A 16,915-nucleotide genomic window follows, 5' to 3' on the forward strand; every position below is an offset into this window, starting at 1 on the left:
TTTGTTGTGTATATTACAGCCAATGTAAAATAATTTAATTGATTTAAAAGAGTGGCCGTTAAGTTGGTTGTATGTTCTTCTCACTAGCTCTACTTTCCCCGAATATATTATGGTAAATTCAGTAAATTTAATTAAATATGACGATGGCTATTCAAAGCGCTTAATTTAAGCCTGAATGAATAAAGTTTTGAACAATTAAAAACCATAATCCACATTATTCTTGAAATTCGTAAAAATTTCAAGATCTCCGTAAGCTTACACCATCTAGCGAATTATTGAAACTTGCGTAGATTTATATCTCTTAAAAAGTTGTTAATAATAATTATTGTTTGGTTAAATATCCAATTAAACTAAAATAACCACAGCCACTAAGGTAGGTACAGCTGAGTTCAATTTATATTAACAACTATGTTTCTGAACTAGGCTAACTATTTGTACGAATTCGGCATAATTGTAAACTGGTAGATACTATAAATTGTTAAAATCTTAAGTGTACTACTAATTCAACTAAATGTACAATATTATTAATAAAAATCTATTTTAAGGCAATTCTGTGTTTATATTACTACCGGTTGAACGTTCCGTATATTTAATTATTTTTAACTCGTCATAACAAATACAAGCGTACTACAAAATTCAAATTCATTCAACTATGGCCGCAGCTTAAACATTATAATATTATTTACAGTAACAAATAACGCTTTCTAATCTATTAATACTTAAAACAGCTTATGACTTTTAATGAACGAGCTTAATTCCAAAACAATTTAACAAGCACAATATCTTAACGGTTATTGCTTAGCCAACAAATTCGAATTCATCTGTTGGATTCGTACATCGGAAGTTTTCAAATTGCCTCTAACAAACTCTATTTGATTTTATACATTATCAACGCTATTCTAAATCGATCAATAATCACAAGGTACATTAAAATCTATTATTTTATCACTCAGTTACCCGTGTCTGAACACATTTACGATTATTTTGACACCCACTTTACGAGTTTTACTATCTAAATGTTTGGAGCCGAAACGGCTCTTCTGGTGATCAGCTGGGTTGCTCGTCGCTCTCTCTGTGGACGAGTACTTTGACTACGGTGGGTGGGGCTGGGTTTAGTGGCATGGCGTCCGGAGATGCTTCTGTGACGAGGATGCTGACCGAACTGTTCGCATGCGGGCTTGGTGTGCAAACACGGGCGGGAGTTGTCGCGCGGCGAGCTGAATTGCGACGAGAACTTAGCCGGAGTGACCCTGGAAATGGTATGGTACATAGTTAATATCTCAAATCCACATTCCATACTGTTATATGTGTTCTAACCTATTAACCTTTTCGGTTATAATGGTAAAGAAAATCTGACACATTTGACATCTAAATGCGACATCTCTCCTATTTCTAAATCTACTACAAAAAGAGGCACACATATTTTATCAAATTGTACTTACATGTTTTTAAAAGTCTGCCTGACTGACGTTTACATAATTTTAATTTTTTAATTTAGTTTGATACAAAAATTTTAATACAATGAAGCCTGACACCCAGAGGAAGGAAGAGATTACTAAATTCAACTTGGCATCGTTGTGGCATACCATAGACTAAAGGCGCTTATTACATTAAACTGAATTTAGTCGTCTAAATTTAGTCGTTTCTGAATTTAGACAAGTATAATCGCATTCAGCAACCTAGCTTCTTAAATTCAAAAGTAAGGATGGTTTGTAAATGCCTGAATCATTTAGAAGCCTTATTAGAAACGCATTTCGCAAAGTGTAATCGCATTTAGTTACTGATTTCAGTCGCTAGTGGCTCTTCGTGCGTGGAGGACGTATCTAAGCCTTATGTTCCCAAATAATAGTAATAGCCGAAACAAGTTTTAGAGATAGTTTTTGTCAGCAGGGCATGGGATATTAAGGAATTTAAATTTAAATCTTGATATGAATTTCCTGTTGCAAGAGATTTAAGTGTTACGACCAATTTTTCTTTTGCACTCATACTGTCTCGTAGGAGTAGTAGTATCTAGTAGAGATAGTATCTTGCTTTTGAATAAACGGTGTCAGAAGATATAATTATATTATGTAAAACGATCTCGAATCCATTCGTAGATCATTTCTGAAGTCTGCTGGTTCTAAAACACCTGTTCTCTTTGTAATGTTTGATAACTTTCATCCATGATTTCATTTTCTTTTTTCAATTTTAATTCAGCCAACGGCCAGGGTTAGGCAAAGGCCAATTCTTTGGTGCCTGGACAATACTGGAGCCATCCTCGTACTTCTACGACAAGTCCGAATTCGTCGCGCTTTAAGTGGTGACTGATTTAGTAACTAAATTTAGGACAGTGTGATCAGAAGCTTCTAATGTGCTTCTGAATTTAGATGACTAAATTCAGTCAAGTGTATTAACCGCATTAGAATACCTGGAACTAGATTACCTGACAACCACATAATGCGTGATCAATTTCGATTTGTCAATATGTGCGTTAGCAAGTTGTTTAATCTTGGTTTAATATTCAAAATACTAAGGAGCTTATTTCAAACGTAGCTGACTGTTTACGACTTATGAAAAAATATCACTGACCTCTAATATTTACCACTGGACTGGCGGCTGTCAAAGTGATTTTGTGCCTGTTTAATATTCACCATTTCAGCGCTGTTGGCCATATACCGAAAGTCTGCGGTTACTAAGACTAGTGATGACAACGTCAGCTAAACAAACATCGATAGGAAAAATATTTAAAAAAATGTGTACTTTATTACGTTGATTCTTGAAGTATATATAACACGGAAAACGACCGAAATTAATTCAAAATGCAATAATACTTCAGAGTACTATACGCTTCTCTCGCAGCCATTTGTATTATAGGTCAAAATTAGTTAGGACGCTCGCGAGTGGCGGTCCAAATAGGGACAAAAATTTGCCGTCAAACTTAAGGAACAGCCTGTCCAGTGGTATTTATACAGATCAGTGAAATATACTGATTACAGAAACAATAGATTCACTTTCTTTTTCTATATTGCTGTATGTATGTCCGTTAGAGATATTCTTCTCTCTTGCACATTTTGTTCGTCTAGAAGCAAGGATTTTTTAAGTCTATGTAGCATAATGTCCACGTTTTTTTCATGTTGATCAACTCTCTCAAGAATTATTTATGTATTAGCCCATATTCTTTACTAATAGTTTTTCTCTTCTTCCTGTCCCTTCCCGATTTAATTTTCAATATCGTATCTTTTTCTTTAGTTATTTGATTTGTTCATCAGTCTTCATAGATTTAATCAGTAATGTCTTCAAGAGTCAATGCGTTTTTGAGTGCTCCTCCATTGAGGACAGCTACTCCTCTGGAAAACATAGCTATCACTTGTGCAGTTTATATTGTATTTAAAATACTATTTATTCGAACTATGTTCTCAAAAAACGTGTGACGAAAATATATAAGGCTGTATGCTTAGACCTTAGCATTTACTGCTTGCTTAATAACACGGATATTAAATTGATATACTTTAGGTAGGGTAAAACTGTCGCTTGCCTAGGTAATGATTTTATAAATAACAATTCAATCTGGCAACAAAATTTGTGTAATATTCCTAACCAGTTGCTGTGGATTAATTGTAAGTCAAGTGCTTTATTTCTATTAGGATTAAGAATAAAAATATGTTTCTTCCTTTTTACGTGAAGTGTACTTACATGAAAAGGTAAATAGCATTGTGCAGTATAGGTACGTATGGTTTAAGCTTTTTATAAACAAAATATGAGTCGAAGGCGTAAAAATGTGTAGTTTTAGTCATTTCAAAATTAGTAGTGAATAATATTTTGATTTGGTTTCGTAGTTGGTGTGAAATAAATCACCGCCGTTGTCGTAAGCCCACTTTTGCGTACGTAAAGACTTGTCGAATTAAAACTGAGGCTAACAATTAAGCATTTCTATAACTCGAATATGGTGCTGCTTCTGTAATATAATATTTATAACTGCATGCGTAAAAGTAATAAACCCACAGAGAGAAAAAGAGAAACACTGCATTACGACATACAACATATAGAAAGAACAGCATCATAGAATGCTTAAGATAATAGATATGTATGCATGCGAAGCCAACTTATTAAAAAAAACGGCTAAGAAATTTTGAATTAGTCACCGTTATGAAAAAATTAAGTCTGCAATCTAAAGGAAATACACAAAAAGCCAAACATTACATATGAACCTGCTCGTTTCGGTCCGCCATCTTCGTCTACGGCATCTTGGTGACGAAGGAATAACGGCAGACCATAGGCCGACCTCCGTCGTGGAGGTGGTCCATTGGAACTGCTAGCCTACAGATGAGAATTGATGCAGAATGAACCTTAATACAGCCAGAACCTTTATAATGCATACAATATAGTACAACTATTATTAATTTATACTCATTCATACAATATGTACGGTCTAGTAGAAGTATGACAAGAACTGTGATGGCAGTTAATATGAAAAGCATAACAATATTTTCCGAAAATACCATTCCTATCTATAATTATGTATCTAGCACATGATAGAACAAAATGAAAGCTCTTATTGTAAGATTAATTTATAATTCCTGCACTCAATTACTATTGATGTCAAATACAGAGAGTATTTGTAGATTCCCGGGTGCCATAAGCCATCGGTGCGCTAATGAAAGACAGGTATTGTGGTGCAAGATATATCGATAATTTCTTAGTTCTCTTTCAGGAATTTGCTTGATAATAATCCTGTCTGAAGCAGTAATATTGCTTCAAGCCACAAAAGGCGCCGCTATGTGATCCATCTAGCAAAAAATCCTTGTAAGATGCATGGGATATGTGTCATGTCTGGTTTTCCCTATCTTCCTGTAAGAATAAGAAACGTGGATAATCTTGGGTCGAGAAAGGCAAAGGATTGATGCATTCGAGATCTGGTATTGGAAGCAAATGGAACAGCTTGGATTATGAAACGCACCAATGCATCGATCCTGAACCAGTTCCGAATAAAAACTCGCTTGACCACCTTATGCAGATAACATATTCTTTTGTCTTTTGGCCACACAATGCGCAGAGACAAAGGAAATTTGAAAAAACTTATTGTGGTTGTAAATACCGAAGGCAAAAGATCGCGTGGTCGTTTTCCAAGAAAATGGACCGACTAAATTAAAGACTCGTCATCCGAATTCTTCACGTTTGTAAGAGACACGCTGGATGGAAACCGATGGAGGCAGATAATCCTCTGCAGATGCAAATTTAATGCTGAACACTATCCTCGGTCATTGGGGACAGCCCCAGAGAGAGAGAGAGAGAGAGTTTGTAATACCAGCATCCATTCAAACTAGAACGTCGCAGAAACACATGTGATGGCTCTACTTCTACGAATCGACAAGTTATTGTGATAAGTTTTAAGGAAATGGTAATTAAATGGGCGGCTGGGATCAGTTTTAAATCGCTCTTTGGAATACTCTGCGATGCAGTAAAAGACACACAACTAAGCGACATCTCTACGCAGTGCCAAGTGATTCTCAAAGTACTGGGTAAGTAAGTGATAAGTGACAGACTACACACGCACCGATGATTTACGGCAGTCCAGGCGACGAGTGACAGATAATGGCAAGTACTCTAAAAGTCAATACAAAATACTTTCCGGTCTTTGAAATGGGCAGTTTAAACTGCTTACGTGTCTAAAAAGCATGTGATACGAATTTTATTTAAATGAGATACTTGACTAGTAGATGTAAATTCAGTTGAGAGATTTTCAATACCTGCTCATTAGGCCCCGCTCCCGGAAGAAGAAGTAGAGGTAAATTGAGCCAAGCTCCTCCAATTTCGCTCAGATCTGACGCGTCCGAAGCCCTTGACGACTTCCTGCTCGAAGCATGAGATCCTCTTCGCACATGAAGCAAAGCACCTAAACGACCTCCCCACCCTCCCCCGGGCGACCATTTTGTACTCTCCTCCTCTTGTGAAGGACTACGATTTTTTCTCCTGAAATTTTAATTAAATAAATACATCCCGTTTCTTCATACTACTTACAGGCTCTAAAACTAAATCAAAAATATCTTTTATAATAATAATAAACCGAGCTTGACGCCCTAGATAAAAAGGTCCGTAAACTACTGACGACATACCGGATGCACCACCCACGCTCATCTTTGATGAGATTATACATCCCACAGAAATGTGGAGGCCGCGGGTTTCTAAGTGGCAAAAACCTGCATAATTGTGAGCTGTATAATCTCAGGGAATATTTCCTACGTAAAGAATGGACAATGCATCGAGAAATTGTGGCAGTAGACAATGGACTTACTCCGCTCTCTTTATCCAAAGAGAATTGCCGAAAACCGGTTATACTCAGTACTCAAGATCGCTTGAATGTATGGAGGGGAATAGAACTTCATGGACGGTTTTACCGGGCTCTCTACGCACCTGATGTAGACACGATTTCGTCTGTGACCTAGCTACGATTTGGTGACCTCTTTGGGGAAACTGAAGGATTTGCCTGTGCAATTGCTGATGAAGTTATCAAGACGAATAACTACGGGAAATACATCATGAAGGATGGCACAGTAAGCATATGTTGGGCGTGCCATCATCCTGGTGAGTCTATCAGACATATTATTTCCGGTTGTTCTCGTCTTGCCAATGGAGAGTATTTGCACAGACACAACCAAGTAGCCAGGATTAACCATAAGCAACTTGCTCTTCGATACTATCTTGTGCATTTTGAAGTCCCATATAATAAGTATACTTCGGAGCAAGTTCTGGAAAACAGCCGTGCCAAGCTCTGCTGGGACCGATCTATCATCACGGACAGAACTATCATTGCTAATAAGTCTGATATTGTGTTGGTAGATCGGTTAGAGCGTGGGGCATTTATTGTTGATATCACCGTTCCGTGTTATGATAACCTTCTGAAAGCTGAAATAGACAAATTGTCGAAGTACCTGGACCTGGCACACGAGGCTACTGACATGTGGGATGTTGATTCAACAATAATTGTTCCAAAGTCGTTTCCGTAAACGGTCTTATAGCAAAGAGCATCGACCATCATCTCAAGAGGCTCTCGCTCAATAACTAGATTAAGGGTCAGTTACAGAAAGCAGCTGTTGTGGGAACGGCACGCATCGTGCGGAAGTTCCTCAGTCTGTCGCCCTAACCACCGGCGGAATTGTCGTGAACCAACGCCGGCGGGACTCCTATTTTTTATATTTATATTTGTTATATTGTTTTTTTTATAAATATGTGTTATATATAAATGTATAAAATAAGGCGAAATTATAATAAAGAGTATAATAATAATATATTTTATTTGACACACACATAAAACATTACATAGCTACAAAAGTAAGATTAAAAAGAAAAATTATAACTAAGAATAACCTAGAACATATTTTACAAAGCTTAATAAATAACTTCCCCAGATATTATATATAGCAGCTGTGTGCCAGTGTGTGTCAAAAGGGGATGCTACTCAGGTTACCCATGACAATTGGTCACAGCACTGATTTTCAGTAGCTCCCGTTTGGCGCTTGTCGTTGCAGTGCTGAGTAATAATTTATTAGGCAATTATAAATATAATATTAAACTAACCCAACATAATATTACATAAAAATAATAATAAAAAAAACAACACAATGTCTAACCTAGTACTGTTAATGCCCATTATTTTTTGAGCAACCAGAGCTGGCCAATTTGACCCGCCATTACGTATGGCTTAATTTTTCAGTTTGAAATTGTACTGAGGTCACGCAATGGTGGTAGCAGGTTGTTCCAGCATTTGGTCGCGCTATAACGAAAGCTACCTCTGAAGGCAGCTGTATGATGTTTAGGCACGTCTAGCATCCATAGAGATGTATCTCTAATGTTGTTTACCAGATAATTTATTAATTTACAACTATGGAAATATTTTAGACAGACGCTGAAGGTCTTGAAGGAATTAACTAGTTGCAAATTTAAATTATGTCATCTAACTCTGTTACATTGTCATCTTGAATCACTATATTTCTTTCTGCTTTACAAGGAGCATTCTTTTATTTTTAAAATACAATACTTAGAAATCGGTTTTTACTTGTTTCATTAGCATTTTGGCTATGTTATTTAAAAATGTCGGCATGTTTCGGCAACCGCAAACGTTAGATCGGAAAGTCTCCTAAAATCTCGAACCATTTTTTATGATATTGCTTCCATATGTACCAAAGTAGATAAACGACCCCAAGAAGGTAAATTTATGCATGGAAATATACACTTCATGAATACTATTTCGGCTTAGTCATAAAATTATACGCAACTTACTTCACATAATCCCTCCAAGCTCGCTGCACCGTTCTCGCAGCTTTATCTTCCCTCTTCCAAATCCTCGTGGAAGAAACAATTTCTAGTTCTTTTCTCGTAGGAAATTGTTTCTTAAACTTAATATCCATCTGCTCTTGCAACTGCCTGAACGTATCCGTTTCCTCAACGTGGCCAAGAACATGCTTTACGAGGGAATGAAGTATGTCTAGACAATGTATTTTGTTTCCCTTAGCAATCGGTAGATTGAAACTTACTAAAGCTACTGTGTTTGGTTTTGATATACCTAATGGTGGATCTAATGACGCTATAAAGTCTGATAATTGAGCAAAACTTATAAATTGTGTTGCATGGGGATCATACCTGAAATTAAATTCAATCAATTATAAGTTGATCTATTTCTACAATATACATATTCGTTTTAGAAGTGCTAATATGATTTTTTTTTCTTGTTCTTGTCATTTTTCTCCGATGAGTTATTTAGTATAGTTATAGGCTCTTGTAGGAAAATCAAAGTTACCGATATAGTCCAAATGATTGCGAAGCTGAATTGGCAGTGGGCAGGGCACATAGTTCGATGAACAGATGGCCGTTGGGGCAGTAAAGTCCTCGAATGGCGATCACGTACAGGAAGACGCAGTTTTGGTAGGCCTCCCACAAGATGGACCGACGATCGCCGGAATACGTTGGATGAGAGCAGCACAGGACCGATCGTCGTGAAAATCTTTGGGGGAGGCCTTTGTCCAGCAGTGGACGTCTTTCGGCTGATGATGATGATGATAGGCTCTTTGATTTCCTTGAGAACTTACTAGAAGGCAGCTGGCATTTGAGCAATATGTTTAAATATAAATGTTTCATGAACTTACTTGGACCACCGAATATAGAACATTTCAAGATCATCCTCAACAATGCCAATTTCTTCCTCTTGGTGAGCTTGATTGAAATTTTCTAAGATAATAGCTATGTACATGTTTATCACAATCATGTAACTTATGATAATAAATGACGTGAAGTATGTAATTGCTAATAGCGGACTCCCACAGTTTCCGTTGCTATGGCCATGATCTCCCAGTTCACAGTCAGGAGGTTGGATCATTAGCGATTCTAGAACATCGTTCCAACCTGCTGACGTCATCAGACTGAAATAAAAGAAAAACAAATAAGTGCAGCATAGCAGCATTGGAGAACACAAACGGGTTAAAATGTAACACTAAAATATACTTTACATAAAAGTATAGTCTATGTCCGATATATTAGTTTTTGTTTCATGTAAATAAATGCAGTATTACTGAAGTTATCACTACGAGCAGTTTAGACCACTTTTTGAAACCCCGAGTATCGCTCGATCATGACGTCATAGAACATGACGTCATGATTCCACCCGCTAGTACTGAATCTCATACCACTATGTTGCCTGTACATATAAGTTTGTTTATTGTTATTGTCGTTGTTTCAGTATCTTTTGTTTTATGGAAAAGGAGAACAAACGAGCAGACGGGTCACCTGGTGTTAAGTGATCACCGCTGCCCACATTCTCTTGCAACAACAGATCATCATTTTATAAATTCAATTAATTAAATTTAAATGGTAACTTATATTATGTATCCATGGTGCAAGTCACGCTCAAACTACGAAATACATTCATTAGTGCTAATCACTGAGCACCTACCAATTATTTTACGTTCATTCGTTTATAGCTAAGATTAAAAGCGGGTAAGTGCAACAGACTAGCTCCGAAAGCTTCGTACCTACTGATGAAATAACAATACCAAAGACTAAATCAAATTATATGTTACAGAATAAGCATAAATTAACAGAATTCTGTTCTGCTGTTATAGTGCTATTCACCAAACTTCACGATGCAAAGTTTTTATTTACATGTGAATTCTCAAAATAAATTAATGGCCGTAACTTTAGGCTGGGTCGATTAATAAGCTTGATGATGTAATCCTATGCTATCCGTCTTTTAATCCATTTTCAATGCAACTTATATTGATCAACTTTGATTTCAGACTGTACTCACATTATAATTATTATTTGAAAAAAAAACACTGCTTGACACTTACCGAAAAAGGAGCTGCATACTCCTGCCGAATGTTTGGAAGTTTACGATATCATCTAAAGCACCTTGCTCCTTCACATGACCAAACACAGACATTCCTATGATGGCGTAGATGAACGTTATCAACGCTAGCAAGGCACCGATGTTAAAAAGAGCCGGTAATGAAACTACTAACGCGAAAAGTAATTTCCTAATTCCCTTAGCGGCCTGCAAAGTAAATAAGGTTAAAATTACAAAATTTACGAAAATTAACATTGAGTACGAAATTGGAGAACAGTAGATACTTACTTTAATCAGTCTTAAAATTCTTCCTATACGAAATACACGAACTACTCGTAAAAGTGTAGGAGATATTGGTAAATCTATCATTATATCTTCCATAAGTATACCTAATATTGAAGCAAGAACTAGAAGAAAGTCAAAGACATTCCATGGTACAGTAAAGTAATGATATCTTAGACCTATAATTTTTACTATAGCCTCTGAAAAAAAAAATTAAGAGTATGATTCTCCATTGTTGAGTATAACGAGGAACACGATGAATTTGAACTCACCTAAGCCGAAAACTGTAGTAAAAAATGCATTACTAACTTCTAAAACGAAAAAAACCGAATGCGGTTGGTCGTAATGCTCGATTCCCATTGTAAGCATATTTAAGAATATAAGTACAAATATAGCTATTTCGAATCTACGAGAATTTGACAAATCGTAAAACATTGCCAAAAATTGATTTCTCGGCCTCTTTATCACTTTCTGCGGCTTTTTTCTTCCTAATTTCTTCATTGCTGTGTAATAATGCTTTTGACTTTCCGTGAGAAACATCTCCAGAACACCTCCCTCGTACTGTGGATGAACGTCAAAAATTTATTGCATTTACAATTTAAAAATTTAAAGCTTTTTAAAACTAGCTAACATATTAAATATTATTAATGTGTATTCGGTATAACCTTACCTTTTTCTTGAGCATATTGAAGTTGTCTATAATAACTCCTATGAAAAGATTTAGAGTGAAGAATGAACCACACACAATAAATATTACGAAATAGATATATGCGTAGAGATTAGCCTCTCTTGATGGTTGTAAGTCAACTCCTCTTGCGTCAACTGCATCAGCCATTACTTCCATCCATCCTTCAAATGTAGCCACTTGAAATAATGCTAAATATGCTATACCAACATGGTCGAATGATATTTTGGAGTTTACCCAAGTAAAGTTATTGTAATAACATTCCCATTTATCGTTAACTATCTGAAAAGAAACTCAATGTCAAAACTGAATCATAAATTTTTATTTTTATTCACCAATTTGTAATATTACTTACTTCTAATGGTAGCAATTCGCCATCTATGTCCACACATTTGAAAAATTTCCCACCAAAAAACTGCACACCCATAATTGAAAATATTAACCAAAATACTAAACACACCAACAAAACATTAAATATACTTGGTATTGCATACATAAGAGCATTCACTACTATCCTCATTCCTTGCCATCGTGATATAGCCCTCAGTGGTCTTAGAGCACGTAACGTTCTTAGCGACCTCAACACTTTCAAATTTTCATTTTCTTCTATCAACAAGCTAAACACTGAAACCTAGAACAGCAAAATTGTTAGTGAGCTAGAATTTAATCACATTAAAAAGTATTCTCATAGCAATACTTACAAACACTATAGTAAAGTCTAACAGAGTCCAGAAACTTGTAAAATACCTATAGAACCCCAATGCTATCCATTTAAAAAACATTTCAATCACAAAAATCATACAGAAACTTAGATTGGTCCAGTACAAGACTTTTTTGAGTGGCTTATTTTTCTCGAGATGGATATCTTCGAAGCAAAGAGTTATACTAGAGGCGAAAATGAGCACCAAAACAAACCACTCGAAGGCAGGGGTATCAACGTAACGAAGAACGTGTGTACGTATAAACATACATTTTTGCCCCAGTTTTGTTTTAATACAAGCATCCCAACATGAACATCTGCAAAAAAAGAAAGATCGTAAGCTTGACTTATAGCCATTCCCGTTAATATACAATTATATCTTACTTACGTTTTATAACATTGCTTAGGAAAGCAATTTTGTGGTACTTTCGGTTCTTTTAGTTTCCCGAAACCAGGAAACTTTCCCATAGGGTCAATAAATTGTCCTTTGGAATTTTTTCTGCCACCAACAGTTAATTCATCTACGTATGAAACCAATGTTTGCCATGGACGCTTCATATCTTCATCGCCAGGTCTTTTTGTAGGGTCATTAAGAAACCTTCCCAATTCTCCGTGCCGCTTAGATTTTTCGGGTGTTGTTCTTGTTGATATTTGAGCCATCTCATATTGTTCATTATCATCTACATTACATATGTTAAAATCATATTGATTAATTTTGGCGCATTTATGAAAATAGTATTATTAAATTACACTATAATATATTTAAATCATATGACTTACCACGAGAATCAGATGGTTGGGTATGGTAGCCTGAAGACATTTGGTTTAATAACTTTTGAGCTACAACTGGATCTGTAGGCTCGTCGAGATTTTCTTTTGAGTCTTCTCTTATACTAGTGATTTTGTATTCAGCAGCTAAATCTCTAACGTCTTTTAATGTTTCCTGGCTTCCATGATTATTAGTTATTTGATATAAATTGGGATAGACAAAATCTGATCCCACTGATATTGGTCTGAAAAGTTAAAATTTGTTACTAGTTTGCATATTTTGCGTAAATTTAAATTTTAGTTTTTTGTTTACTTTAACACCTAATAACTAATGTACGTATTTTACCTGGCTACAGCTTCTTGATAACTATGACTGTAAATGTGATCATGTGGATATAGTATGGTTTCCTGGATTGATGATGAAAACCTTTGTTCACTTGGTATAGATGCTTTCTTTTCCTTCATGGCGCGATGTTGTAACATAAATTCATTAACAAGTTCTTCTAACTTGGATTTCTTTTCAGTGTCTTTACCTCTTGACACGAGAAAACCCTTTTTTCTCACGATCGATCGTAGCCTATCGAAACTCTTCGCAAGCTTTGAATCTTCTCCTACTTCCTAAATACAAATGTGGGGTTAATATTTTAATTTAAGTTTGAATTTTGGAGTTAATTGTCTAGGTCTTTCTGATATTGTCACATACTAACCTCTTTTCTATTTTTTAGTTCTTCACTGTTAAAGCTATTGAGCAGCAAGGCAAGAAAGAGGTTGAGAACCATGAAGTTTCCCATGACAAGTGCGGGCAGAAAAATGAAAAAGCAGCTTTCTGCCCCACTCGCCTGCTCGGCTCTCATGCAGTCCCATAACGGCTCTATCCACTCTCCACAAAGTATACGAAATATCATCATGAATGAGTGAAAAAAGTCGTTGAAATTCCACCTATTACATAAACGAATATGGTTGAGTTTGTGTCTATTTATTTTTCTTATAATGTGACATAATAATATTAGAGCTCAAATGAAATCATATCAAACGTGTAATTATCGGCACTCATTACTAATCTTAAGGTTATGTTGCGCAGAGCGATGTTATGGTAGGATTTTGGGAATCTTTAGATGCTAGGATACATTATATCGTCTTTGTTATAGGCACCTGATGAAGCTTAAGATCAGGCAGGCCAACTGTTCGTTCCCTTACTTCTTTCAATGAAAAAAACGAAATAATATTTTGGACATCTGATAGAGATGCACTCAGATTTTGATAAATATGCTGGCTTTTTGCAGAATCAAACTTAGAAATTCAATTTTTACTTTGATATAGCAAACGTAAGAATTTCATTTACAGATTATAATAATAGATTACAAAAAATGTTACCTTGGTACTGGATCCGGGTCAAATTTATCAGGTGTATACGATTTTGAGAATAACTGCATACCAATTACAGCAAATATATAAATCACTATAACTAACACAAACGTCAAGTTACCGAGAGCACCTATTGTTGATATTATTATACTTAACAACACTTTCATTGTAGTCCATGATTGAGCTAATTTTAACACTCGCAACTGTAATAAAAATGACGTAATTGTTAATATCAAAAACATACAAATTAATTTCAATACAATACAAAGAACAATATTTACCAAACGAAGACCTCTCAACACGGATAGACCATCAACTAGTTCGAAAATAAGATCTAATAAACTAGCAGATACGATTATTAAATCAAAAATATTCCAACCGCACGCAAAAAAGTCCTTGCTCATAGCCATCACTTTCATTATACACTCCAAAGTAAAAATTGACGTGAACACCTAAAATGGTTCAATTATTTTAATTGATATTCAGTTCTATTTCAATTTAAAATAAGCATTTAAAATTTGCTATACAGCTACCTTGTTTCCTATATCTAAGGCCTGTCTAACATTTTCGCTCATTCCATGATGCTCCAGAGCCAGAAAGAGTGTGTTTAAAATTATGCAAGTTGTGATAAACAATTCAAATAAAGGGTCTTTCACAATTCCGTAGAGACCATTTTGAAACTGTAACCACCCTTCATAATCAATGCAACAAGTGACACAGCACTCACAATTTCTATCCACAAGCTCGTCTGTAATCAAAGTAAATTGGATTATGGCGGGGCATGCAATAAATCCCTTACAACAATGTAGCGAGAAGTATAAAGAAAAGTTAAGAAGAGCAGAAGCACTGTGTAGCAAACGGTATAGTCTCAAATAAAATGACAAGCAGTTTACAAATATCATCTAATTTAGAGGGAAATTAATATTGTACAACATGCAATTATAGCCAAAATAGGGTTCGAGGAAAACGCAGGGAAACGCACAACATCAATTTATGAAACAATTATCGATTTGCTAGTTAAATAAAATTTCTAGCAATAGAACCGCATCAAAGTTGATTAATGACTGCATAAAAGTGAAAAAGAGGTACAAATTCAAAACATTAATGCGGTTCGTTATTTTATTCGTAACACAATAAATATCAAAATGCAGATTTTGCACCTGCAGTCTTCCCTTTAGGAACAGGGGTGGACTGGGAGGGCAGAAGCGTTGGCGTCTGTGATACTAACCTGTGAAGTATGTGCAATTTTGTTCGTAATTGCCCATGTGTGATTTGTGCGTGGCTGCCAATAAACTGAGCTCATTAATTTTCGTCGTCTCCGCTTGCGGGAGGTCGGGTGCGTGTTTGTATGGCCAGTCCGCCCCTGATAATGGCCATATTAATGAGGATAGAAGCGAGATTGCAATAAAAGTGTTCAATAATGTTCCAACGAGGCATCCCGCCCATTGAAACGTGAAGCTATGGTGAAATATTCTCAGCCACTAGATAACCATTCATCGTTGTAGCGTCAATCAAACAAAGATTATGGTGATGGTAGAGTATTGAAAACATAATACAGAATAATTTAATTAACAATGGCAATTCAAATTCGTAAAATTTCTGTCGAGTGACATGATTTACACTACAACAATTTTGATGGTGTATCTCATTCATTACGTTGCAGTTACATAAGTAAAATTTTAAATAACTGGATAATACTTTGATTTACGTAAAGACATCTTTTCAAATTCAATCAACCGATTTTGTACAAACAAACAAATACTTTAGCAGCTTAAATAGACAATGTTTGCTTTATAAACAGTACAGTTAAAGTAATAAATACTTGTAATCACGCCTAAGAAAGCCACTAAAGAAAACAGTTTGATTATGGATTAGAATACCCTGATCCAACACCAAACAGAACTTAATCTGTAAATAACTAAGTATCTTACATAGTGCTTCATAAATCCAAAGAATATATCTGATTGCAAGTGTAATTGAAAAAGGTTCTAGTTAGATGTTAGTATTCAATGACAGTAAATACAAAATTCTAAGCATATGAATAAAAGTACAACCCTTTACTTGAGTGTCGATGCACATAACAGTTTGCAAATATTATAAGCAAAAATTGAAAACTTGAAGATTTGTAATATCATAAAGTTTAAGAAATTTCTTAACATCATGCAAGTAAAACCTATCATCTTTACCATATTTGATGGTATTAATATTAAAGTGAGAATGTTTTAACTTGTGATTGCAAAGCCATTATTTTTAGTTAAACATTGGTGCTCTTAGTCCTGAAGCCGTGCCAATTAAGTGCAGCCAAAGTTAAATCTCGCAAAATATTCCACCCAAATTTTTTTTGTTTTGCCCATCAAACTTGTACTATTAGAAATGTTTTGTAACAAAGATAAATATGAGAGATGGTTGCATTTTGTATACTAAGGATTACTAAATTTAAATTATTATATTATTTACCTAGCACGACAATCTGGTTCAAGTAGTCTGGGTTTAGTGGATATTTGTCTTGGATGCTTCTTTCATTTTTAATTGCCTTTTCAGTGTCAGTCATCGAACCATTATTCTTCTTCTGTTCCTGAGTTTTGTTGTCCTGTAGATTGTTTAATATTTTAAGCTATACCAAAGAATACAGTAATGTATTAACTGCTAGAGTATATTTTTTTAAAAACAATTACTATCAGGCCCTATTTATTAGAATTCTGAATTTTCCTTATATAATAAATTATTTGCAGAAATAAAAGCGGTTTTAGCTGAACATGCAGTTGTACGAACTTAAAAAGTTTATCTATATCTTTTTCGA

The 16,915-nt window shown here is 35.3% G+C and overlaps 1 protein-coding gene across 1 annotated transcript in view; it reads right to left on the minus strand.

The window, feature by feature from the left end:
• Positions 1-11,374: 11,374 nt before the first annotated feature.
• The window catches only part of LOC126977822 (sodium channel protein 60E), a 246,528-nt gene continuing 240,987 nt past the window's right edge, over positions 11,375-16,915 (minus strand). Inside the window, exons 11-22 of the mRNA XM_050826433.1 lie at positions 16,573-16,705; positions 15,344-15,478; positions 14,649-14,863; positions 14,397-14,567; positions 14,125-14,318; positions 13,458-13,689; positions 13,097-13,368; positions 12,763-12,995; positions 12,371-12,662; positions 11,984-12,299; positions 11,638-11,913; positions 11,375-11,560 (exon numbers count right to left, since the gene is read on the minus strand). Of these exons, the coding sequence (XP_050682390.1) occupies positions 11,516-11,560; positions 11,638-11,913; positions 11,984-12,299; positions 12,371-12,662; positions 12,763-12,995; positions 13,097-13,368; positions 13,458-13,689; positions 14,125-14,318; positions 14,397-14,567; positions 14,649-14,863; positions 15,344-15,478; positions 16,573-16,705 (2,514 nt within the window). The 3' untranslated portion in view covers positions 11,375-11,515. The remainder of the gene's footprint in view (positions 11,561-11,637; positions 11,914-11,983; positions 12,300-12,370; positions 12,663-12,762; positions 12,996-13,096; positions 13,369-13,457; positions 13,690-14,124; positions 14,319-14,396; positions 14,568-14,648; positions 14,864-15,343; positions 15,479-16,572; positions 16,706-16,915) is intronic.

The sequence above is a fragment of the Leptidea sinapis genome, chromosome 46, assembly GCF_905404315.1.
Source record: "Leptidea sinapis chromosome 46, ilLepSina1.1, whole genome shotgun sequence".
NCBI classification, from domain to species: Eukaryota; Metazoa; Arthropoda; class Insecta; order Lepidoptera; family Pieridae; genus Leptidea; species Leptidea sinapis.